At 44.3% G+C, this 24,838-nt stretch overlaps 1 protein-coding gene across 1 annotated transcript in view; it reads right to left on the bottom strand.

The window, feature by feature from the left end:
* The window catches only part of LOC126253115 (rap guanine nucleotide exchange factor 4), a 468,034-nt gene that overhangs the window by 175,937 nt on the left and 267,259 nt on the right, over window positions 1-24,838 (bottom strand). Inside the window, exon 4 of the mRNA XM_049954233.1 lies at window positions 14,641-14,872. Coding sequence (XP_049810190.1) covers window positions 14,641-14,872 — 232 coding nt within the window. The remainder of the gene's footprint in view (window positions 1-14,640; window positions 14,873-24,838) is intronic.

The raw sequence follows: 24,838 nt of genomic DNA, 5'->3' as shown, positions 1-24,838 counted from the left end.
AACCTAACTAACCTAAGGACATCACACAACACCCAGCCATCACGAGGCAGAGAAAATCCCTGACCCCGCCGGGAATCGAACCCGGGAACCCAGGCGTGGGAAGCGAGAACGCTACCGCACGACCACGAGATGCGGGCGTGATATAGGGGGTAGCGTCTTTGATTAGTAATCAAAACATCGGTCCCGGGTTCAAAACCCGCCACTGCTTAAATTTTGATTAATAATCAGCATTGGCGACCAAAGACTTCCGGCATAAGAAGTCACCCTCGTTCTACCAGCGACCTTGTCAAAGAGGGCGGAGGAGCGGACAGAGGTTAAGAGCACACACTTACTTGTCCTTGGAGTGGGAAACTGCCCGTAAAGGCGGAAGAATCAACAATGATCAATGGCATGAGGATGCAGTAGGCAATGGAAACCATTGTATTAAGGACACATATATCCACAGGACATGTGGCCTGTAATTTAAAAAGTGTCTATGATCTCTCCATTGGAGAAAGATTCCTGAATAGCCCCCATTTCGGATCTCCGGGAGGGGACTGTCGAGGGCGAGGTGACCATGAGAGGAGGACTGAATAGCCAACGAAAGGATAACGCTCTACGAATCGGGGCGTGGAATGTCAGTAGCCTGAATGTGATAGGGAAGCTAGAAAACCTGAAAAGGCTCAATCTAGATATAGTACGGCCCAGTCAAGTGAAATGGAAAGAAGACCAGGATTTCTGGTCAGATGAGAATAGGGTAATGTCAACAGCAGCAGAAAATGAGACAGCGTGAGCAGGATTTGTTGTGAATAGCATGGTAGGGCAGAGAATGTTACTGTGAACAGTTCAGTGATACGGTTGTTCTTACCAGGATCGACAGTAAACCAACACCGACAACGATAGTTCAGGTATACATGCCGACGTTGCAAGCTGAAGATGGAGAGAGGCAGAGGCAGAGGCAGAGGCAGAGGCAGAGGCAGAGGCAGAGGGATAGGGATAGGGATAGGGAGAGGGAGAGGGAGAGGGAGAGGGAGAGGGAGAGGGAGAGGGAGAAAGAATATGAGGATATTGAAAGGGTAATACGGTAGGTAAAGGGAGACGAAAATCTAATATTCATGGGTAATATACAATATGCACAAGAGCCAAGTGGAAATAATAAGAGTGGACGACCAAGAACGAAGTGCTCGGATTAAAAAGGGTGTAAGACAGGGATGTAGCGTTTCACCCCTGCTCTTCAATCTGTACATCGAAGAAGCAATGATGGAAATAAAAGAAAAGTTCAGGAGTTGAATTAAAATTCAAGGTGAATGGGTATCAATGATATGATTCGCTGATGACATTGCTATCCTGGGTGAAAGTATGGAGGAATTACATGCTCTCCTAAATGGAATGAACAGTCTAATGGATACAGAATATGGACTGAGAGTAAACTGAAGAAAAACGAAAGTAATGAGAAGTTGCAGAAATGAAAACATCGAGAAACATAACATCAGGATTGACGGTCACGAAGTAAATGAAGTTAAGGAATTCTGATACCTAGGAAGCAAAATAACCAATGATGGACGGAGCAAGGAAAACATCAAAAGCAGACTAGCACTGGCAAAAAGGGCAGTCCTGGCCAAGAGAAGTCAACTACTATCAAAATAGGCCTTAATTTGAGGAAGAAATTTCTGAGAACGTACGTTTGGAGTACAGCACTGTATGGTAGTGAAACATGGATTGTGGGAAAACCGCAACAGAAGAGAATCGAAGCATCTGAGACGTGGTGTCACAGACGAATGTTGAAAATTAGGTGGACTGATAAGGTAAGGAATGATTAGTTTCTGCGCAGAATCGGAGAGGAAAGGAACATGGGGAAAATACTGACAAGGAGAAGGGACAGGTTGATAAAAAATATATTAAGACATCAGGGAATGACTTCCATGGTACCAGAGGGAGTTTTAGTGGGCAAAAACTGTAGAGGAAGATACCTCTGTAGAGACTGGAATACATCCAGCAGACAACTGAGTACGTAGGTTGCAAGTGCTACTCTAAGATGAAGAGGTTGGTACAGGAGCGGAATTAGTGGCGGGCCGCATCAAACCAGTCTGAAGACTGATGGCTAAAAGAGTCACAATCGGCGACTACATCCGAAGGAATATGTCGTACTGAACATTTAGGCGAGAGGTAACGCTAGCCAATGACAAATGAGCTCGCCGTGTATTCCTCTTGGAACTATAGTTTAAAGTGACAAAAAGAGAACTAGTTTGTCTTGCGGTTCCGGCCAGCGTGTTTCTCAATGAAGGCGCTGGAACCGTCGAATAATGTTCAAAGTAGAACTGTAGTCACTTCGTGCGGCTCATTCTGAGATCCCGCGTTACAAATGTTTGGCGAGATCCGGGTTCGCCTCACGTGCTCTGGCATAATAGTATCTGTAGCATGTACACATCTTTTAGCGTGGATATAAAGTTCAAATTTAAAGTTCATTGTTCAGTGAGGTGGTCAATTTCCGAGATATGGTACAGAATCGGGTTTGCGTTACTCCATCCGAATAGTAAGGCGAGTGAATTCATCACACTCTTGTCTGGTAAGCAGTGTTCAGCACTTTCTAACGCATATGAAATCCTTGTTGTATGAGTTATTCTTTTGTGATGGTCTGTTACACCACATGTTTCCTGTACGGACGATTCTACATCTACATCTATACTCCGCAAGCCACCTGACGGTGTGTGGCGGAGGGTACCTTGAGTACCTCTATCGGCTCTCCCTTCTATTCCAGTCTCGTACTGTTCGTGGAAAGAAGGATTGTCGGTATGCCTCTGTGTGGGCTCTAATCTCTCTGATTTTATCCTCATGGTCTATTCGCGAGATATACGTAGGAGGGAGCAATATACTGCTTGACTCCTCGGTGAAGGTATGTTCTCGAAGCTTCAACAAAAGCCCGTGCCGAGCTACTGAGCGTCTCTCCTGCAGAGTCTTCCACTGGAGTTTATCTATCACCTCCGTAACGCTTTCGCGATTACTAAATATGATCCTGTAACGAAGCGCGCTGCTCTCCGTTGGATCTTCTCTTTCTCTTCTATCAATCCTATCTGGTACGGATCCCACACTGCTGAGCAGTATTCAAGCAGTGGGCGAACAAGCGTACTGTAACCTACTTCCTTTGTTTTCGGATTGCATTTCCTTAGGATTCTTCCACTAAATCTCAGTCTGGCATCTGCTTTACCGACGATCAACTTTATATGATCATTCCATTTTAAATCACTCCTAATGCGTACTCCCAGATAATTTATGGAATTCATTGCTTCCAGTTGCTGACCTGCTGTTTTGTAGCTAAATGATAAGGGATCTATCTATGTGTTCGCAGCACATCACACTTGTCTACATTGAGATTCAATTGCCATTCCCTGCACCATGCGTCAATTCGCTGCATATCCTCCTGCATTTCAGTACAATTATTCATTGTTACAACCTCTCGATGTACCACAGCATCATACGCAAAAAGCCTCAGTGAACTTCCGATGTCATCCACAATGTCATTTACGTATATTGTGAATAGCAACGGTCCTACGACACTCTCGTGCGGCACACCTGAAATCTCTCTTACTTCGGAAGACTTCTCTCCATTGAGAATGTCATGCTGCGTTCTGTTATCTAGGAACTCTTCAATCCAATCACATAATTGGTCTGATAGTCCATATGCTCCTACTTTGTTCATTAAACGACTGTGGGGAACTGTATCAAACGCCTTGCGGAAGTCAAGAAACACGGCATCTACCTGTGAACCCGTGTCTATGGCCCTCTGAGTCTCGTGGATGAATAGCGCGAGTTGGGTTTCACAAGATCGTCTTTTTCGAAACCCATGCTGATTCCTACAGAGTAGATTTCTAGTTTCCAGAAAAGTCATTATAGTCGAACATAATACGTGTTCCAAAATTCTACAACTGATCGACGTTAGAGATATAGGTCTATGGTTCTGCACATCTGTTCGACGTCCCTACAAACATACACACTCCGCAACCCACCGTAGGTGCGTGGCGGAGGGCAGCCTATAGCACTACTATTCGTTCCCTTTTCTGTTTCACTCGCAGACGGGACAAGGGGAAAAACGACTGTATATATGACCCCGGTATGAGCTCTAATTTTTCGTATCTTATAATCGTGTTCCTTAGGCGAAATGTATGTTGGCGGCAGTAGGAGCGTTCTGCAGTCAGTTGAAAATGCCGGATCTCTGATTTTTCTCAATAGTGTTCCTCAAAAAGGACGTCGCCTTTCCTCCGCGGATTCCCATTTGACTTCCGAATTTTCACCGTAACACTTGTGTCCTTTCCGAACCTTAACGTCCTATATGCGGTCTTCTTCACCGATGAACCACACTCACCTAATCTACCAACAAACCGTAGTCGACCATTCGCCTTCCCTGCCACGACCCTCACATGCTCGTTCCATTCATATTACTTTGCCTCTCTACTCCCACATATTTAAACGACGCGACTGTCAAGCAGGTCATACTAATGCTGTATCCAAACATTACGGGTTTGTTTTGCCTACTCATCCCCACTACCTTGCAGTTTTCTGCATTTGTAGTATATTGAGCATATTAAGCAAGCAGTAAAGGAAACAAAAGAAAAATTCGGAGCAGGAATTAAAATCCATGGAGAAGTAGTAAATGAGTTTCGCTGTTTGGGGAGCAAAATAACTGATGAAGTAGAGAGGATATAAAATGTAAACAGGCTATGGCAAGGAAACCATTCTGAAGGAGACTAATTTGTTAACATCGAGTATAGGTTTAAGTGTTAGAAAGCCTTTTCTGAAATTATTTGTATGGAGCACACACATGTATGAAAGTGAAACATGGACGATAAACAGTTCAGGCAAGAAGAGAATAAAAGCTTTCGAAATGTGGTGCTACAGAAGAATGCTGAAGATTAAAAGGGGAGATCATATAACTAATGAGGAGGTATTGAATAGGACTGGGGAGAAGAGAAGTTTGTGGCACAACTTGACTAGAAGAAGGGATCGATTGGTAGGACATGTTCTGAAGCATCAAGGGATCACCAATTTAGTATTGGAGGGCAGCACGGAGGGTAAAAATCGGAGAGGGAGACCAAGAGCTGAATACACAGAAGGATGTAGGTTGCAGTAAGTACTGGGGGATGAAGAAGCTTGCACAGGATAGAGTAGCATGGAGAGCTGCATGAAACCAGTCTCAGGACTGAAGACCACAACAGCAGCCAGCCACTGCTATTCATCACAAAACTAGAAAGTATGTCTAAATCATCTTGTATCCTCACACAATCACCTCACCCTGTCCGCAAAATCATTTAAGTATATGAAGAACAACAGCGGTCATATCACACTTCCCTGGGGCACTCCTGACGATACCCTCATCTGTGATATACATTCGTCGTCGAGGACAACATACCGGGCTCTATAAAAAGTGGTTCAAATGGCTCTGAGCACTATGGGACTTAACGTCTGAGGTTATCAGCCCCCTAGAACTTAGAACTACTTAAACCTAACTAACCTAAGGACATCACACACATCCATGCCCGAGGCAGGATTCGAACCTGCGACCGTAGCGGTCGCGCGGTTCCACCGGGCTCTATAACTTACGAAGTCTTCGAGCCAGTCAAACATCTGCGAGTCTGTTCCACATACTCTTATCTTCGTTAACGGCCTGTAATGTGGCACCGTGTCAAACGCTTTCCGGAATTCCTAGAAATATAGAATCTGCCTATTGCCTTTCATCCATAGTTCTTAGTATATTATGTGAGAAAAGGACAAACTGAGTTTCTCATGAGTAGTGGTCATAAGCTTTGCTACCTCAAGAAAATTTGTTATATTCGAACTCAGAATATATTCTACAATTCTGCAGCAAACCGATGTTAAGGATATTGGTCTCTAGTTTTGCGGTTATGTTCTTTTACCATTGTTATATACAAGAGTCACTTGTACTTTTCCCAGTCACTTGGGACTTTGCGGTGGGGGAGAGAGAGACTTACGATAAATGCGAGCTAAGAGGCCAATGCTGCAGAATATTCTTTGTAAAACCGAATGGGGATTCCATCCAGATTTGGTGACTTTTTTTTTGTTGAACTCTTTCAGTTATTTCTCTACGCCATGGATGCTAATTACCATACCGTTCATACTGAAGTCTGTTCTGCAGTCCAACTAAGATACGTTTGTACGATTCTCCTGTGTGGGCGATTTCTTAAATCTAAATTTAAAACTTTTGCTTTCGTTTTTCTGTCTTTCACTGCCACAGCACACAGGTCAACGAGTGACTGGATCGAAGCCTTAGACCCAGTTAGCGATTTTACATAGCACCAAAATTTTCTCGCGTTCTTGGCGAGATCTTCTGCTAAGGTATTACTGTGGTAGTGGTACGATGCTTCACGCATAGATATTTTCACAGACGCACGGATCTCTACTAACTTTTACCTATCGTCATTTGCGCGTTCTTTTTCGAACTGAGAACGCAACAGCCTTTGTTTCCTCAGCTTTTTCAGAATTTCACTGCTAAACCACGGTGTGTCTTTTCCGTCCTTAATCCACTTACTAGGCACATACTTCAGAGCACGATTTAAAGTCTGTTTAAACTTTGTCCACAATTCCTCTATGTCCATCATACTATAGCTAAATGATGTCATTTCACTGCCAAGTGAGACACTAAAAACTGCTTATTTGGCCTTTCTACCAGAAACACTCTCGTATCCTTCTTGACTGATTTATTAACTTTCGTAACCATCGTCGCTACGATGATTATTGTCAGATGAAATTATATTCTGTTGAATCAAAGGTTACGCAGTTTATTCGTAATGCCTTGTAACTATTTAAAGATCGTTTTATATTTACGTCAAAGTGTGTACTTTGCAATCTGTACTCGAGGTATCTCGTGTAATCTTACAGGTTTTCTTTCTTCAGGAGAGATACCAGCCTTACTGTGCTGCTATTAGCCCACACGTTTCTCAAAACTGCACAGTAGTACGATTCGGTTATTCCTTTGCACGTCTGCCAGGCCGGAAGAAGATACGACATCCGTTGGATGTGCAGAGAGCTTTGGTACGTCACTTCTTATACATCGTTACTCCTGTGTGTCTTTTCTTCTTCAGATTTCTAAATGCGAAACGTTAGATTAACAGATTGGGCGAAGCGTGCTCAATGCACGTAACTTTTCTACAACGCAGGGTGCTTACGCATTGATGAACTAGGCTGTGAGCTTATCATAAGGCAGTACGACCATGGAATTCATTGAAATGTTCATTTATTCCCACTATTACTTCGTTGCGCAAAGTAAGCTATGTCTGTCGTTCAGTACGAAGGTAAATTTCTCGGCCTGATAGTGCAAACAATAATTTAAGATTTCAAAGAAATTTTATTTTTCGATACAGTCTCTTCTGATATAATAAATTTAATCCAGCTATGTTCTAACGCCATTATCCTCTCTCTGCAATGTTCCCCTAGAAGTGCTGCGAAGTACCAATCTAAAGCCGCAATGGCTTCTTGATTGGACGAAAAGCGCTGACCAGCGAGGAACTTCTTTAGTTTTGATAACAGAGGGAAATCAGAGGGGGCCCGAATCCGGGCAATAGGATGAATCTTCCGGCACTTTATCCCTTAGTTAGCCCTACGAAGACACTTTTGTGGGATGGTGTATAGTCCAGATAGATTCTTTTTCTTCTTGAAGCCGTGTCTGTTTTCGTGAATGCTTGGTGCAATTTCGTTAGAAGTTTAGAGTAGCATTGTTCTGTTATCATTTCACTTTTTTCAAGAGTTAGAAAAATTCCTTTCGCATCCCAAAACATCGACGCCATGACTTTTCTCGCTGATGGCAACGTCCGTGCCTTCTTTGGAGCGGAAGAACTGGTTTCTATCCACTGCATACACTGCTGTTTGAATTCGGGTGTGTAGTGATGAAACCATGTTTCATCCGCCGTGAAGTATCGACGCAAAATGTCACTTCTGTTTTTCTTAATACTCACCAAGCACTTTTCGGTATGTCTCATGCTAATGCGTTTGTGATCTGTTGTGAGCACACGCGGTACCCTTCTTGCGCAAAGTTTTCTTATGTTCAGTTCCTGGTGCAACATGTTACCAAAAGGGTCTTTGAGATCTATAGAGCATCAGCAATTTCACGCAGCTTTATACGACGATCTTCCAAAACCGTATCATGCACTTCGTCGATGATTTCCGATGTGCTCGCACATTTCGGACATCCTTCGCGTGGACCGTCTAGGACACCTTCACGGCCACGGTTAGACTCGGCCGACCATTTCTTCACAGTGGAAATTGATGGTGAAGAGCCGCCATACACATTTATGCAAATGGATTTCGGTCTGTGTTAAACCTCCTTTTACCAAGAGTTTAATCACTGCAAGATACTTTTTTTTCATTTTCAATACCACGTGCACCACAACGTCTTCAAATGACTGCTTACAGTCAATTGCTTCCTGGAATGACTTTCAGTTTTTCACGGTGTCTATTAACGCGTGCCGGCCAGAGTGGCCGAGCGGTTCTAGGTGCTTCAGTCTGGAACCGCGCGACCGCTATGGTCGCAGCTTCGAATCCTGCCTCGGGAATGGATGTGTGTGATGTCCTTAGGTTAGTTAGGTTTAAATAGTTCTAAGTTCTGGGGGACTGATGACCTCAGATGTTAAGTTCCATAGTGCTCAGAGCCATTTGTACCATTTTACTAACGCGCGTACCCGTGTGAGGGAGGGGGGGGGGGGTAATTCACACGAATAGTGCTGCTATCTCTGGACGAGGTTGAGTACTTTTCAGACCGCCTTCGAATGTTCTATTCCTATAAAATATTGTACTCAGAAGGGGTTATAATATCATCTCTTGGGTGTAAACTTCAGGTAGAAGAGGGGGTTTGTTCGGGGCGTGTTTCAGGAAACACAGTGCAAGTAGTCTCAATTTAGCAGAGGCACACACTGCAGCTACAGGACAGTCAAGTGTGGGAATAGAGTGTGACTGCACGGCCATGCCGAGGCCATGCCGAGATAGGCTCCAGACAGGGGCACAGGCGGAGAGGGGCGGAAGTAATGTAGGAAAAAAATGAAAAATAAAGGAGTCGATTTAAGAAGTAACCGGAAGACGCGCCTGAGTTCTCCCGCACGTTCCTGTCTTTTACCTGCGAGAAGAAGCGTTTCCCTCAGCCCACGACTGTAAACGCACGCTGTCGTCACTTCGCCAAAGTAGCATCAGAAAGAAATAACTGCTACCGAACAGGGATAAAACATGGTGTATGTGTCAACAGTGTGCTCGGCGCCTTCACATTTATCTCACGTCCAACACTGAAGGTTTTTCTGCTACTTCGTTACGATAGGGTAAGATATCGAAGGTTGACAAGTGGGTACTGAAGCAAATATAGTTTTCGGCCAACGGATTCAGATTTTTGACGATTTCTGACAACTGAGGACTGGAATGAAAGCGCTTAAGCTAGAGTGATTCTAAGTATTTCAAAGAATAGTAGGTGAATTAGGAAGCAGTTCTCACATAGACAAGAACATTTCATCTCACTTTAATTCACTGTTCAGAACGCCTTAAATAAGACCTCTGTATTTTCTATTGATATTTGTCCGAAATGCAGCAGAAATATCGATACAGCTGTGCTAGTTGTTAACGAAATAGCAGGTTTAAGATTACAGTAGAGCACTGATACAACTTCCTATTTGGATATTTTGAAGCTTGCTTTTTTTTAAGCACACCATTTCCACAGTATGGTTACGAGAACAATAGAGTCACACATTCTTGAGTACTACTTGGGTGCTTGGGATCCTTGCCAGGTCGAATTACAGAAAGATATCCAAGCAATTCAGTGGTGGGCTGCTAGATTTGATACTGGTCCGTTCGAGCAACATCTAAGTACTGCAGAAAAGATCTGTGAACTCAAATGGGAATCCCTGGATGAAAGATGTTCTTTTCGCGTAACACTAATTGAGAAAATTTAGAGAACCGGCACCTGAAGCTTACTGCAGAAAGATTCTGCTGCCGCCAACGTACATTTCGCAACGTACAAGGACCACGAAGATAAAGACAAATTAGGTCTCTTACGGAGACATAAAGACAGTCGTTTTTCCCTTTCTTTATTTGTGAATTCAACAGGAAAGAAAAGACTAGCAGTTATACAAGGTATCCCCGACGACGCTTCATGAGGTTGCTTGCACAGTATGTATGCAGATGCAGATACGAGATGCTTATTCAATCATCGAAACAGCTTTGAGAATATTGGTGGTAACCCCGATGACTAGCATCTGTTCAAAGCTGTTTCAGCAAATTAGAGACGATGAAAAACTACGTAAAGTCGAGCACACGTCAAACAGCCTGCAAAATTCAGAGACCTTCTCGAGGGAATATTACACAGCTACTAATTTGTTTCCAATGATATATTCATTTTGTTTTCTTGATCCTAGGAAATTTAAATTAAAATTATATTAAAAGCGACATTACTGGAAAGGAATATGTTCTCAACATTTAATTAAAACTCAATATTTATTTCGATTTAATAATTATGGACATGAACAATTTATGACGAAATAGAAACTCATATATTGTACAGCATTTTAAAATGCAGTAGCTACCATAAACAAGAAGACATAGGTTTTGTTTTAGTTTAAGCTATTTATATATATATACTCCTGGAAATGGAAAAAAGAACACATTGACACCGGTGTGTCAGACCCACCATACTTGCTCCGGACACTGCGAGAGGGCTGTACAAGCAATGATCACACGCACGGCACAGCGGACACACCAGGAACCGCGGTGTTGGCCGTCGAATGGCGCTAGCTGCGCAGCATTTGTGCACCGCCGCCGTCAGTGTCAGCCAGTTTGCCGTGGCATACGGAGATCCATCGCAGTCTTTAACACTGGTAGCATGCCGCGACAGCGTGGACGTGAACCGTATGTGCAGTTGACGGACTTTGAGCGAGGGCGTATAGTGGGCATGCGGGAGGCCGGGTGGACGTACCGCCGAATTGCTCAACACGTGGGGCGTGAGGTCTCCACAGTACATCGATGTTGTCGCCAGTGGTCGGCGGAAGGTGCACGTGCCCGTCGACCTGGGACCGGACCGCAGCGACGCACGGATGCACGCCAAGACCGTAGGATCCTACGCAGTGCCGTAGGGGACCGCACCGCCACTTCCCAGCAAATTAGGGACACTGTTGCTCCTGGGGTATTGGCGAGGACCATTCGCAACCGTCTCCATGAAGCTGGGCTACGGTCCCGCACACCGTTAGGCCGTCTTCCGCTCACGCCCCAACATTGTGCAGCCCGCCTGCAGTGGTGTCGCGACAGGCGTGAATGGAGGGACGAATGGAGACGTGTCGTCTTCAGCGATGAGAGTCGCTTCTGCCTTGGTGCCAATGATGGTCGTATGCGTGTTTGGCGCCGTGCAGGTGAGCGCCACAATCAGGACTGCATACGACCGAGGCACACAGGGCCAACACCCGGCATCATGGTGTGGGGAGCGATCTCCTACACTGGCCGTACACCACTGGTGATCGTCGAGGGGACACTGAATAGTGCACGGTACATCCAAACCGTCATCGAACCCATCGTTCTACCATTCCTAGACCGGCAAGGGAACTTGCTGTTCCAACAGGACAATGCACGTCCGCATGTATCCCGTGCCACCCAACGTGCTCTAGAAGGTGTAAGTCAACTACCCTGGCCAGCAAGATCTCCGGATCTGTCCCCCATTGAGCATGTTTGGGACTGGATGAATCGTCGTCTCACGCGGTCTGCACGTCCAGCACGAACGCTGGTCCAACTGAGGCGCCAGGTGGAAATGGCATGGCAAGCCGTTCCACAGGACTACATCCAGCATCTCTACGATCGTCTGCATGGGAGAATAGCAGCCTGCATTGCTGCGAAAGGTGGATATACACTGTACTAGTGCCGACATTGTGCATGCTCTGTTGCCTGTGTCTATGTGCCTGTGGTTCTGTCAGTGTGATCATGTGATGTATCTGACCCCAGGAATGTGTCAATAAAGTTTCCCCTTCCTGGGACAATGAATTCACGGTGTTCTTATTTCAATTTTCAGGAGTATATATATATATATATATATATATATATATATATATATATATATATAATGCATGTCATTTGTTGTGTGCAATATTTTTAGTTTGCATAGCTTATTTAACTATGAGGGATAATCAGAAACTAAGGTTACAGGGTCGATATTCCCAGAATTTGTCTGTTATAGGGAAATTAGTTGCGTGAGGTAATATGTTTGATTCGCATTTATCATCAGCACTAATTAATTTTATTTTCTCATATTTTTTGTTTACGTTTGTCGTGTATGGACGTTTCTCTCGCCTGGCGCGGAAGTGTACAACAATCAGTACTTTTCTTTCCCGTGAAATAAAGGGAAAGCTTTGCTTAATACACTGAAAATACAAAGAAACTGGTACACCTACCCAGGCGAAGCGTAAAGCTTTGTGTCGTGCAGTCATCAAGGGTACACGAGTGGGCCTTCGTTGATGATGACGATGACGTTTCGTTCAACAGTTCGCACGATGACACCTGCTGATGGTCCAGCATTGAAATTTGCAGAAATTTGCCGAAGTGTTGCGCTTCTGTCACGTTGAACGATTCTCTTCAATCGTCGTCGTTCCCATTTTTGCAGCATCTTTTTTCCGGCCGCAGTGATGTCGGAAATTTGATGTTTTACCGGATACCAGGTTTTCAGAGTACACTCGTGAAATGGTCGTACCGGAAAATCCCCACTTCATTGGTACCTCCCATCGCTCGTGCGCCGACTATAACACCACGCTCAAAGTCACTTAAATCTTGATAACCTGCTATTGCAGCAGCAGAAATCTATCTGACAACTGCGCGAGACACTTGTCTTATATAGGCATGGTCGACCGCAGCGCCATATTCTGCCTGTTTACGTATCTCTGTATTTGAATACCCATGCCTATACAAGTTTGTTGGCTCTTCAGTGTATTTATCTTCCAGAATCTTAATCTACCATAAATTCGTAGAGAGAGAGAGAGAGAGAGAGAGAGAGAGAGACAGAGAGAGAGAGAGAGACACGTTTCACTATTTAGCATTAGTTTCTGATCAGCCCCTTCTATATTTTTTCAGTAACGCTTAATTTTTATTAAACTTATACTACAAATTACAAAAGTATCTCAATACACTACTGGCCATTAAAATTGCTGCACCAAGAAGAAATGCAAATGATAAACGGGTATTCATTGGACAAATATATTATACTAGAACTGACATGTGATTACGTTTTCAAGCAATTTGGGTGCATATATCCTGAGGAACCAGTACCCAGAACAACCACCTCTGGCCGTAATAACGGCCTTGATACGCCTGGGGATTGAGTCACACAGAGCTTGGATGGCGTGTACAGGTACAGATGCCCATGCAGCTTTGACACGATGCCACGGTTCATCAAGAGTAGTGACTGGTGTATTGTGACGAGCCAGTTGCTCGGCCACCATTGACCATACTTTTTCAACTGGTGAGAGATTTGGAGAATGTGCTGGCCAGGGCAGCAGTCGAACATTTTCTATATCCAGAAAGGCCCGTGCAGGACCTGAAACATGCGGTCGTGCATTATCCTGCTGATATGTAGGGTTTAGTAGGAATCGAATGAATGGTAGAGCCATGGGTCGTAACACATCTGAAACGTAACGTCCACTGCTCAAAGCGCCGTCAGTGCGAACAAGAGGTGACCGAGACGTGTAACCAATGGCACCCCATACCATCACGCCAGGTGATACACTACTATGGCGATGACGAATACACGCTTCCAATGCGCGTTCACCGCGATGTCGGCAAACACGGATGCGACCATCATGATGCTGTAAACAGAAGCTAGATTCATCCGAAAAGATGACGTTTTGCCATTCGTGCACGCAGGTTCGCCGTTGAGTACACCAACGCAGGCGCTCCTGTCTCTGATGCAGCGTCAAGGGTAACCGCAGCCACGGTCTCCGAGCTGATAGTCCATGCTGCTGCAAACGTCGTCGAACTGTTCGTGCAGATGGTTGTTGCATTTCAAACGTTCCCATCTGTTGACTCAGGGCTCGAGACGTGGCTGCACGATCCGTTAAAGCCATGCGGATAAGATGCCTGTCATCTCCAGTGCTAGTGATACGAGGCCATTGGGAACCAGCACGGCGTTCCGTATTACCCTCCTGAACCCACCGTTTCCATATCCTGCTAACAGTCGTTGGATCTCGACCAACGCGAGCAGCAATGTCGCGATGCGATAAACCGCAATCGCGACAGGCTACAATCCGATCTTTATCGAAGTCGGAAACGTGATCGTACGCATTTCTCCTCCTGACACAAGGCATCACAACAACGTTCCAGCAGGCAACGCCGGTCAACTGCTGTTTGTGTATGAGAAATCGGTTGGAAACGTTCATGTCAGCACGTTGTAGGTACCGCCACCGGCGCCAACCGTGTGTGAATGCTCTGAAAAGCTGATCATTTGCATATCACAGCATCTTCTTCCTGTCGGTTAAATTTCGCGTCTGTAGCACGTCATCATCGTGGTGTAGCAATTTTAATGCCCAGTAGTGTATGTGTAGAAAAAAATACAAAAAGGTAGTTTTCCTGGGAGAGGGGAACCGAGTTTTACAAAGGAGGCAGGATCGCCTCGGTTGAGGGGAGAGACGGGAGAGTGCTGGCACTGACCGTGCGCAACGACGCCCTCCTCGAGCAGCGCCTGCCACATGCCGACGGCCTGGGCGCGCGAGTGCACCTGCGGCGAGAGGCCGAGCAGCCAGTCGACCAGGTCGGAGCCGAGGGCGGCGCGCCGGGCCACTCGCCCGCCGCCCGCCTTGTGATCGCGCAGCACGCCCGCGCCGCGCGCCAGCAGCAGCGTGCGCAGGGTCCAGCCCGCGCGAGACATGGTCGGCCCCGGCGACTGCGACAGACACATACAACCATCTCACTACCAGGTATTCAAAGACGTTAACGTACACTTATTTTACTTAAAATCGTAGTCTGAAGAAACAATGTTGTTGCTGTCGTCTTCAGTTAGAAGTCTGGTTTGATGGCGTATCACTCGTTTCACAACACTTCCCGCTACCATGACGTCGTTTGGACGTCACAACCCATATCGACAACCGCATGATCGGCTATCGACTTTCGTTAGCATTCGATACGGGTCTCTCACAAGACTTCGTGCGCGATATCGGAAGACTTCGTGCGCGATATCGGAAGACTTCGTGCGCGATATCGGAAGACTTCGTGCGCGATATCGGAAGACTTCGTGCGCGATATCGGAAGACTTCGTGCGCGATATCGGAAGACTTCGTGCGCGATATCGGAAGACTTCGTGCGCGATATCGGAAGACTTCGTGCGCGATATCGGAAGACTTCGTGCGCGATATCGGAAGACTTCGTGCGCGATATCGGAAGACTTCGTGCGCGATATCGGAAGACTTCGTGCGCGATATCGGAAGACTTCGTGCGCGATATCGGAAGACTTCGTGCGCGATATCGGAAGACTTCGTGCGCGATATCTGAAGACTTCGTGCGCGATATCTGAAGACTTCGTGCGCGATATCGGAGTTTTGTAAAAACACTTCATTCTTTGAATGATTTATTATAATTATTACTATAACTAAATGTCACATAATGATTTATCAACGGTTAATGCCATGACACAAGAATGTACTTTCAGCTGTCAATTGTTGTCGTCGATAATTTACAAATTAAACATGAAACACGCCTGTATTATAATTTCCAGAACAAGGTCATCGGGAAAATAATAGGAAAATTGTGGAACAGTAAGTGCAACATTAAGTGGATTACAGAAATCAAGGAAGATACAGATGAGCTAAAGATTATATTGGAAGACCTAAGAAACAAAACTGACAAGAATCAGGAAACTCACAGACAAACAGACCAGACTGCAAACGAGAATCAACAAACAGACAATAGGAAGGGTGATTTCCGATGAAGAAAGAAGGATGAGGTCCGAAAGAATGAAGAAGTACTGGGCTGACAGGAAACTGAAAAATTCTTGCTATAAAGTTGGCTACAGTGGTCCAATGAAGGCCATAAAATGTAAATAATAATAATAATAATAATAATAATAATAATTTCCAATGTGCCGTATCCAGGTAACACAGCATCGAAAATTTCTCACAGGCACGTAAAAATTGTCATCAAATGTCACTTAATAACGCACATCAACGACATAAGCCTTCAAGACAGACTATGATAACCAAGACATGAGACAAATATAACATGAGTGGATAACATTGTGGACTGTAGAGTCGAAAGATGGCGGTTCGCATCTCGCCACGTGCAAATACTTTTTTCGTGTGTGCGTTTGTTAACATAAAAAAATGTTCAAATGTGTGTGATATCTTATGGGACTTAACAGCTAAGGTCATCACTCCCGAAGCTTACACACTACTTAACCTAAATTATCCTAAGGACAAACACACACACCCATGCCCGAGGGAGGACCCGAATCTCCGCCGGTACCAGCCGCACAGTCTATGACTGCAGCGCCCTAGACAGCTTTTTTTTTTTGTAGTCTCATTTTGTTTGTTTTCCTTCGTTGTATCTGCTCGGTGCGGACGTCGCAAGACACCCGTTTCCGTTCATCGTTCATCTATTAACTCAGTTTTTTTATTACAGAGGGCAGCTAACCCTCTGACCGAACACGCTGAGTTACCGTGCCGGCGTTTTTTTTTCGTTTTGTTCTATATTGTTCGTTGACTCTGTTCGTAGCGGACGACCGATGACATTCGTTCAGGTTGTTCGTTGTTCCGTTCACTCATTTGTTGCAGAGGGTAGCTGAACCCTCTGACCGAACACACTGAGCTACTGTGCCGGCATCGCTCGGCTAATCCCGCGCGGCTTGTTAACCCACTCTGTAACTTTCTTATGAATGTAATACAAGTATGGTCTGCAATATTCGTTGTTATTTACGTTTCGCCGGCCGGAGTGACCGAGCGGTTCTAGGCGCTAAAGTTTGGAACCGCGCGACCGCTACGGTCACAGGTTCGAATCCTGCCTCGAGCACTGATGTGTGTGCTGTCCTTAGGTTAGTTAGGTTTAAGTAGTTGTAAGTTCTAGGGGACTGATGACCTCGGAAGTTAAGTTGCATAGTGCTCAGAGCCATTTCAACTATTTTGTTTTACGTTCCGTCTCATATGAGGCCGAAGGATGAAATAAATATTTAGTCATTTTCTAATGTGTGGTTAGGAAGGACGCTTACATTGCTATGACTGAAACGAGCAGCAATAAAAATTATATTCTTCCTTCTCACAAATACTGGACTTGTTATTTCTGAATGTGTGCCGACTTCGAAGTGTGTGGCTATGCAGGAACCTAAGAGCACAGATTAAACTGCTGCGAGTGAAACGAGGAACATTATATTTCATATTATTCCTTGCCACAAACATACCGCTGTTTATTTAGGAATATGTCTCCATTTTCCAGTGCGTGGTTAGACGCAGACCGAAGAATACAGCTTTAAATGATGCGACTAAAAGGAGTTGCAATGAAATTTATATTCTTTCTTCCTACAAATATTTTCTCTTTATTCCTCGACATGCGGCGACTTTCGTGTGTGTCGTTAGGCAAGAACCTAGAACAACAGCTTAAATTGCTGCAAGTCAATCGAGGAACAATAACATTCATATTCTTCCTTGTTACAAAGTCTTCAGTCAGTTACAAAGTCCTCGTCGGTATTGTGCGTGACGTCAAAATGATGTCGCATTTGCAGGAAGTGTTGTGAAACGAATGTTACCCGGATTGATGCAGCTCTCCATACTACTCTGCCCTGTGCGAGCCTCATCATATCCCAATAACAATTGTAACCCACATCCTTTTCAATCTGCTTACTGTATTCATCTCTTGGTCTCCCTCTACGTCTTTACTCCACCACACTTCACTCCAGTACTAAACTGGTGATCCCTTGCTGTCTCAGAATGTGTCCTACCAACCGACCCCTTCTTATGCCACAATTCTCGTCTCCCCTTTCTTGTTTAATCTCCTACATTCTCTGTAGCACCTCATTTCGAAACCTTCTATTATCTTTGTGTCTAAACTGTTCATCGTCCACGTTTAACGTCCATAATGGCTGCATTCCAGACAAATACCTTCAGAAAAGACTTCATAACACTTAAATCTATGTTTGACATTAACAAATTTCTCTTCTTGAGAAATGCTTTTCTTGCCATTGCCAGTCTACATTTCATATCCTCTACTTCGACCATCATCAGTTATTTTCTGCACAAATAGCAAAACTGATCTACTTTCGGGGTCTCGTTTCTTAATCCAATTCCCTTAGTTTCGCCTCATTGAATTAGACTACATTCCATTAGCCTTGTTTTGCGATTGTTGATATTCATCTTACTCCCTTCTTTCAAAAAGCTGTCCATTCAGTTCAACTGCTTGTCAAGTCCTTTTTTGTGTCTAACAGAACTGCAATGTCTTCGGGAAATCTCGAAGTTTTTATTTCTTCTCCCTGAACTTTAATCCCTACTTCAAATTTTTCTTTACTGCTTGCTCAGTGCACAGACTGAATAACATCGGGGATAGGCTACAACCTCGTCTCACTCCCTTCTCAACCTCTGCTTCCCTTTCATACCCCTTGTCTCTCATAACTGCCGCCTGGTTTCTGTACAACTAGTAAATGGTCTTCTACTCTCTGTATTTTACCCCTGCTACCTTCAGAATTTCAAAAAGAGTATTCCAGTCACCATTGTCAAATGATTTCTCTAAGTTTAAAAATGCTATAGACGAATATTTCACGCCGCTTCAGTTTCCAACATGGGGGGATGGGGAGGGGTAGGATGTACAGAGTTATTCGTAAGTACCTCAGGGATTTCAGAAGACGTCTGAGGAACGTATAGAAGCTGAAGACTTTCTAAAGCCAAGACTAGATAATATTTCTTTACTTGCAATGAGTTTCGAAAGACTGGATAATTTTCAGGTCATCAAAAGTTTTTTATAAAAGTGGTCATTTTGAGTTCAGCGTCACACCAAGTAGTCATGTAGATAAAATGTAGCACACACTATAAATGTTTTTCACAAATAAAGTGGTTAAAATGCAAAAGCACATGGCCATGTCCATATATGTAGTGCTCGCAAATGATTGTCAATCATAACAAACACTGTATTTAATAAAATACACTGTAGCACATATATTAACGTAATCTGGACATGTTTTAATCTTTGAAGATCCACTGTAGACGGCATATAAGGCATATCTGGAATACTGTGGTTTTTATGACGTAACAAACATTTGAGAGTGCTATTTACATGGACATGGCTACGTGCACAAGGCGCTTCTTGATTTTAAATTTTTTACTTGTGACATTTTTATTTGCGCTACATTTTATCCACATAGCGATTTGGCGTGAGGTCAAACACAAAATGAAGAAGTTTCCTTACATAAATTTTTTGAAGAACTGAAGATGGCAGTTGCCTAATATGGCCTTCGTTTGTGATGGGGTATACATAGAGTTGTAAAACTACTGTAGACATCCGTATACTACTGTAAGTAAGCGTGACTAAGTAGGTTACCTAGTAGCGTTGCACAATGAAGGTTGTACCCTTGTTACCTGTATGTGACATGCGTTGCATACCTATCAGGCTTTACCTCATAACGATCACTTTCTTTACGTAAGTCATCAGTGTCTAACTACACTGACGAAAAAAAAAAACTCGCCACACCATCAAGGAGTTGTGCAACATAAGCGAAAGCTGCTAGGCATGTTTCTGTATCTGATGGATGATGTCTAATCAAATTTCGCGCTGTTCGCTTAAGAGTGGCGCTAGTAGCGCCACAGTGAGGATGCAAACCATGTTTGCTTTAAATACACGCTGTAACAGTTCTGAGCGGTAGTTATCTTGAGTTTGGACGTGTTGTGTTGATGTTAGTCAGGAATGCCTTTAAGACGACATTATCAACACCCCACTGCATTTGAATGGTATCATGTAATAGGCCTACAAGAAGGTGGAAGTTCCTTCTGCGGTACTGCAGGAACGTAGTCACTGTACACGATTGCTGGTAGCGGTGGTCACGAGAATCTACTGTGTCTCAGGACAACTGGGCTCCAGATGGCCACGTGGCTCTACCATGAGGTTGGCTGGTTGTTTGGGGGAAGAGACCAAACAGCGAGGTTATCGGTCTCATAGGGTTAGGGAAGGATGGGGAAGGAAGTCGGCCGTGCCCTTTCAAAGGAACCATCCCGGCATTTGCCTGGAGCGATTTAGGGAAATCACGGAAAACCTAAATCAGGATGGCCGGACGCGGGATTGAACCGTCGTCCTTCCGAATGCGAGTCCAGTGTGCTAACCACTGCGCCACCTCGCTCGGTGCTCTACCATGAGGGAAGACCATCATGTTCAGTGTGTGGCTCTGGCGCATTGTACTGCATCTGCAGCAGCAATTTGATCTCAGTGACACAACGAACGGTTACAGACCGGTTACTTGAAGGGCAGCTCCGAGCCAGACGCCCTGTTGCGTGCATTCCACTGACCCCAAACCTGCACCATTTGCGACTTCAACAGCGTCAAGTGGGAGTTTATTGGAGGGCAGGTTGAAAGTCTCGTGCTTTCTGATGAACGTGCGGTACCAGTGGTGAACGTGCGTTGGTTAGGAGGCGGGCAGCTGATGATCTGCAACTAACCTGTCTGTGTGCTGGACACATTTGCCCTACACGAGGAGTCACGGTCTGCCGTGCGATTTTGTATGACAGCAGGAGCATATTTGTGGTTATCCCATGCACCCTGAATGTAAAATTTTACGTATATCTGGTGATTCGACCTGTTGTCCCGCCATTCATGAACAGCATTCTAGCGGCTGTTTTCCAACAGCATAACGCTTGCCCAGATACTGCTGTTGTAATCTAACATGCTCTGTTGAGAGCAGATACGTTGCCTTGGCCTGCTCTATCACCAGATCTAACTGCAGCCGAGCACATATGGACCGTCATCGGACGACGACTCAGCCATCATTCGCAGACAGCATTAATCACCTCTGTGTTGACCGACCAAGCGCAACAGGCACGGAACTAGCACAAACTGACATCCAGCACCTGTAAGAAGCAATGCATGCAAATTTACACGCTCGCATTCGAGATTCTGGCGGCTACATCCGTTGTTGTACCAACATTTCACATTTGCAATGGCTTATCTCCCACTTACATTAGCCTGTGATCTTGGAACGTTAATCACTTAAATATGTTACCTAGATAAATATATTCCCAAAATTTCATTATTACAGTAATTATTTTTTGGTATTGTAACTTTGTTTCATCGGTGTAGATTCCCATAAAAACCCGAAGCAGTCAACTGTCCAGAAAATGATTTAAGATATATAAAGGGCTGGGGGACATTAGTAACACTTTTGTCCTACATAGTTATCCTCCTGTCTGCTACTTACAAATAAATAGTATTTACAGCAAAACTGAAATAGTCAATCTTAATTCAGTTTTCATTCGAGAATTGTTGATTTGTAACGCGAGACACAAAGATGTAGTAGTAAAAATAACGAAAACAATACAGATTTATCATATAGCTCTAGAAAACGAAATTTACTCAACAAAAAGGCAAGTTAAAAAAAACCACAAACAAAAATATATCAAACATCGCTTCAGTACTCCGTAGAACCTATATAAAACATGCTTCTGTTATTCATAGTCTTTTCATTTATCAGTAATAACAGGAAACTCTATGATGAACGTACTATTCAGTACAAAATTACAACAATATTTACATATTTTTATGCCTGTGCATATAAAATGTGCTTGAATCAAAAGTAATTGCTCTGGTTACATACATTATGCGATTAAAAGTATCGGGACACCCCCAAAAACATACGTTTTTCATATTAAGTGCATTGTGCTGCCACCTACTACCAGGTACTCCATATTAGTAACCTTGGTAGTGTGGTGTCACTGCCAGACACCACACTTGCTAGGTGGTAGCCTTTAAATCGGCCGCGGTCCGGTAGTATACGTCGGACCCGCGTGTCGCCACTGTCAGTGATTGCAGACCGAGCGCCACCACACGGCAGGTCTAGAGAGACGTCCTAGCACTCGCCCCAGTTGTACAGCCGACTTTGCTAGGAAAGGTTCACTGACAAATACGCTCTCATTTGCCGAGACGATAGTTATCATAGCCTTCAGCTACGTCATTTGCTACGACCTAGCAAGGCGCCATTACCAGTTTATATTGAGATTATAAATTATGTATCATCAAGAGCGATGTTCTCAAATTATGGATTAAAGTTAAGTATTCCAAGATCTTCGTACTTTATTTGCAATTCTCAAGACATTGTCCTGTTCCAGACCTCACGCCAGTCTGCGTGAGCTTAAACGCGTGCCTTTCGGCTACCACCGAGTGGCTTGGCTGTCTTGCCAAGTCACTACAGGTAGTCATTAGACGTCGTGAGAGAGCAGAATGGGGCGCTATGCGGAACTCATGGACTTCAAACATAGTCAGGTGACTGGATGTCACTTACGTCATACGTCTGTACGCAAGATTTGCACTCTCCTAAACACTCCTAAGTCCACTGTTTCCGATGTGATAGTGAAGTGGAAACGTGAAGGTACACGTACAGCACAAAAGCGTACAGGCCGACCTTGTCTGTTGACTGACAGAGACCGCCGACAGTTGAAAAGCGTCGTATTTTGTAATAGGCAGACATCTATCCAGACCATCACACAGGAATTCCAAACCGCATCGCCATCAGCTGCAAGTACTATGACAGTTCGGTGAGGAACTTAGATTTCATGGTCGAGCGGTTGCTCATAAGTCACACATCACTCCGGTAAATGCCAAACGACGCCTCGCTTGATGTAACGAGCGTAAACATTGGACCATTGAACAGTGGTAAAACGTTGTGTGGAGTCACGAATCACGGTACACGATGTGGCGATCCGATGGGAGGGTGTGGGTATGGTGAGTTCTCGGTGAACGTCACTGCCAGCATGTGTAGCAAAATTCGGAGGCGGTGGTCTTATGGTGTGGTCGTGTTTTTCATGGAGGGGGCTTTCTCCCATTGCTGTTTAGAGTGGCACTATCAGAGCACAGGCCTACATTGATGTTTTAAGCACCTTTTTGCTTTCCACTGTTGAAGAGAAATTCGGGGATGGCGATTGCACCTTTCAGCACGATCAAGCACCTGTTCATAATGCACGGCCTGTGGCGGAGTAGCTACACGACAGTAACATCCCCGTAATCGATTGGTCTGAGCAGAATCGTGACCCGAATCCTATAGAACAGCTTTGGGATGTTTTGGAATGCTTACTCCGTGTCAGGTCTCACCGACCGTCATCGATACCTCTCCTCAGAGCAACACTCCGTGAAGAATGGACTGTCATTTCCCAAGAAACCTGACTGAACGTATGCCTGCGAGAGTGGAAGCTGTCATCAAGGCTAAGTGTGGGCCAACACTATATTGAATTCCAGGATTACCGATGGAGGGCGCCACGAACGTATGAGTCATTTTCAGCCAGGTGTCCGGATACGTTTGATCACATAGCGTACAAGCGCAGTAGTTACGTTATCAACTAATTTTTAGTACTTTATAAAATGCAATTTTTATTCTGTAAGGATGTAAAGTACATAACGGACTAACAGTGATGTGCAGTTCAATATAAGTGGAAAACAAACACCCAACCGACCAAAGAAAAAACAAAGGGAAGTTGGCGGGCCCCAGTTATCTCTTACACATTCCTTTATGTTTCTTTATCCACCAATACTACCAGTAATCGTAACCTTTACTACGTCATTTATGTTGTGTAGAAAAACTACAGGACTATAGTTTGGTAAAGTTCAGCTCTATCTGTACGTCAATACATGCATGTAATTCGTTGACACAATATGTCCGATAGGTGGGACAGCAGAAGGCATTACAGACCTTGCTATCGGGTCGCATACTTGCAAGCGCAAACTAATTCGATTCTCCAACAGGGAGACGAGAGTAAAAAATGAATCTGCAGGACGACGAGTTATGGGTGCAATCTGTTGTTATAAAAATTTTAGAAACCATCTGCAGGCTTCACTTTACCAAACGAAACTGATACATAGAAATATAATGCAGCCAATTCCACTCTTTCTCTTATAAACTATTGTGAGACACTAACGTCCTGATGGTAATCACGGTGTTAAGAGAGAAACTGAAACAGTTTAGCCGGCCGCGGTGGTCTAGCGGTTCTGGTGCTGCAGTCCGGAACCGCGGGACTGCTACGGTCGCAGGTTCGAATCCTGCCTCGGGCATGGGTGTGTGTGATGTCCTTAGGTTAGTTAGGTTTAAGTAGTTCTAAGTTCTAGGGGACTTATGACCTAAGATGTTGAGTCCCATAGTGCTCAGAGCCATTTGAACCATTTTTTTGAAACAGTTTACAGAAAAACATCAAAACTCACCTCAGCACTGATCAAATTGGTGGCAGATTCGAACTATGAGCCGGACTGCCACCACAAGCTCAATATTTGCCTCATACAGGAAATGTTATAACAGAATTTTTTTCCTTAGAGACTTTTTTGCAAAATTACTGATCCCCATACAAATCACCTAGACGAAACAAATACCAGGAAAACGTAATAAAAAACTTAGTCTATCGTCTTTTCAATGGCGTTTTAATTTTGCTAACGTACATTTCGAAGTCACGAGTTCAGCTGTTGCTTTATATAGGTTTCTTTTTCTTTTTCTCTATGCTTTATTATGTAAAGTGACTCAGCATTTCTGCATCTTGCTTAAATGCTGAAAATTCATCAAAGAATTATGTAGAAATCGTATTATTTGAGAAAAGGAATTGTTTTGTTGCCTTCACCTTATTTACAAATCATGAGTAAATTTTTTGATCCCGTGGACGAAACAAAAAATTGCAGGGCTGTTTCTGTCACAGCATTG

Source organism: Schistocerca nitens, chromosome 4 (assembly GCF_023898315.1).
Source record: "Schistocerca nitens isolate TAMUIC-IGC-003100 chromosome 4, iqSchNite1.1, whole genome shotgun sequence".
In the NCBI taxonomy this organism is placed as follows: domain Eukaryota; kingdom Metazoa; phylum Arthropoda; class Insecta; order Orthoptera; family Acrididae; genus Schistocerca; species Schistocerca nitens.
Note: the sequence above shows the minus strand (reverse complement) of the source record. Positions and strands in the feature narration are given on the sequence as shown.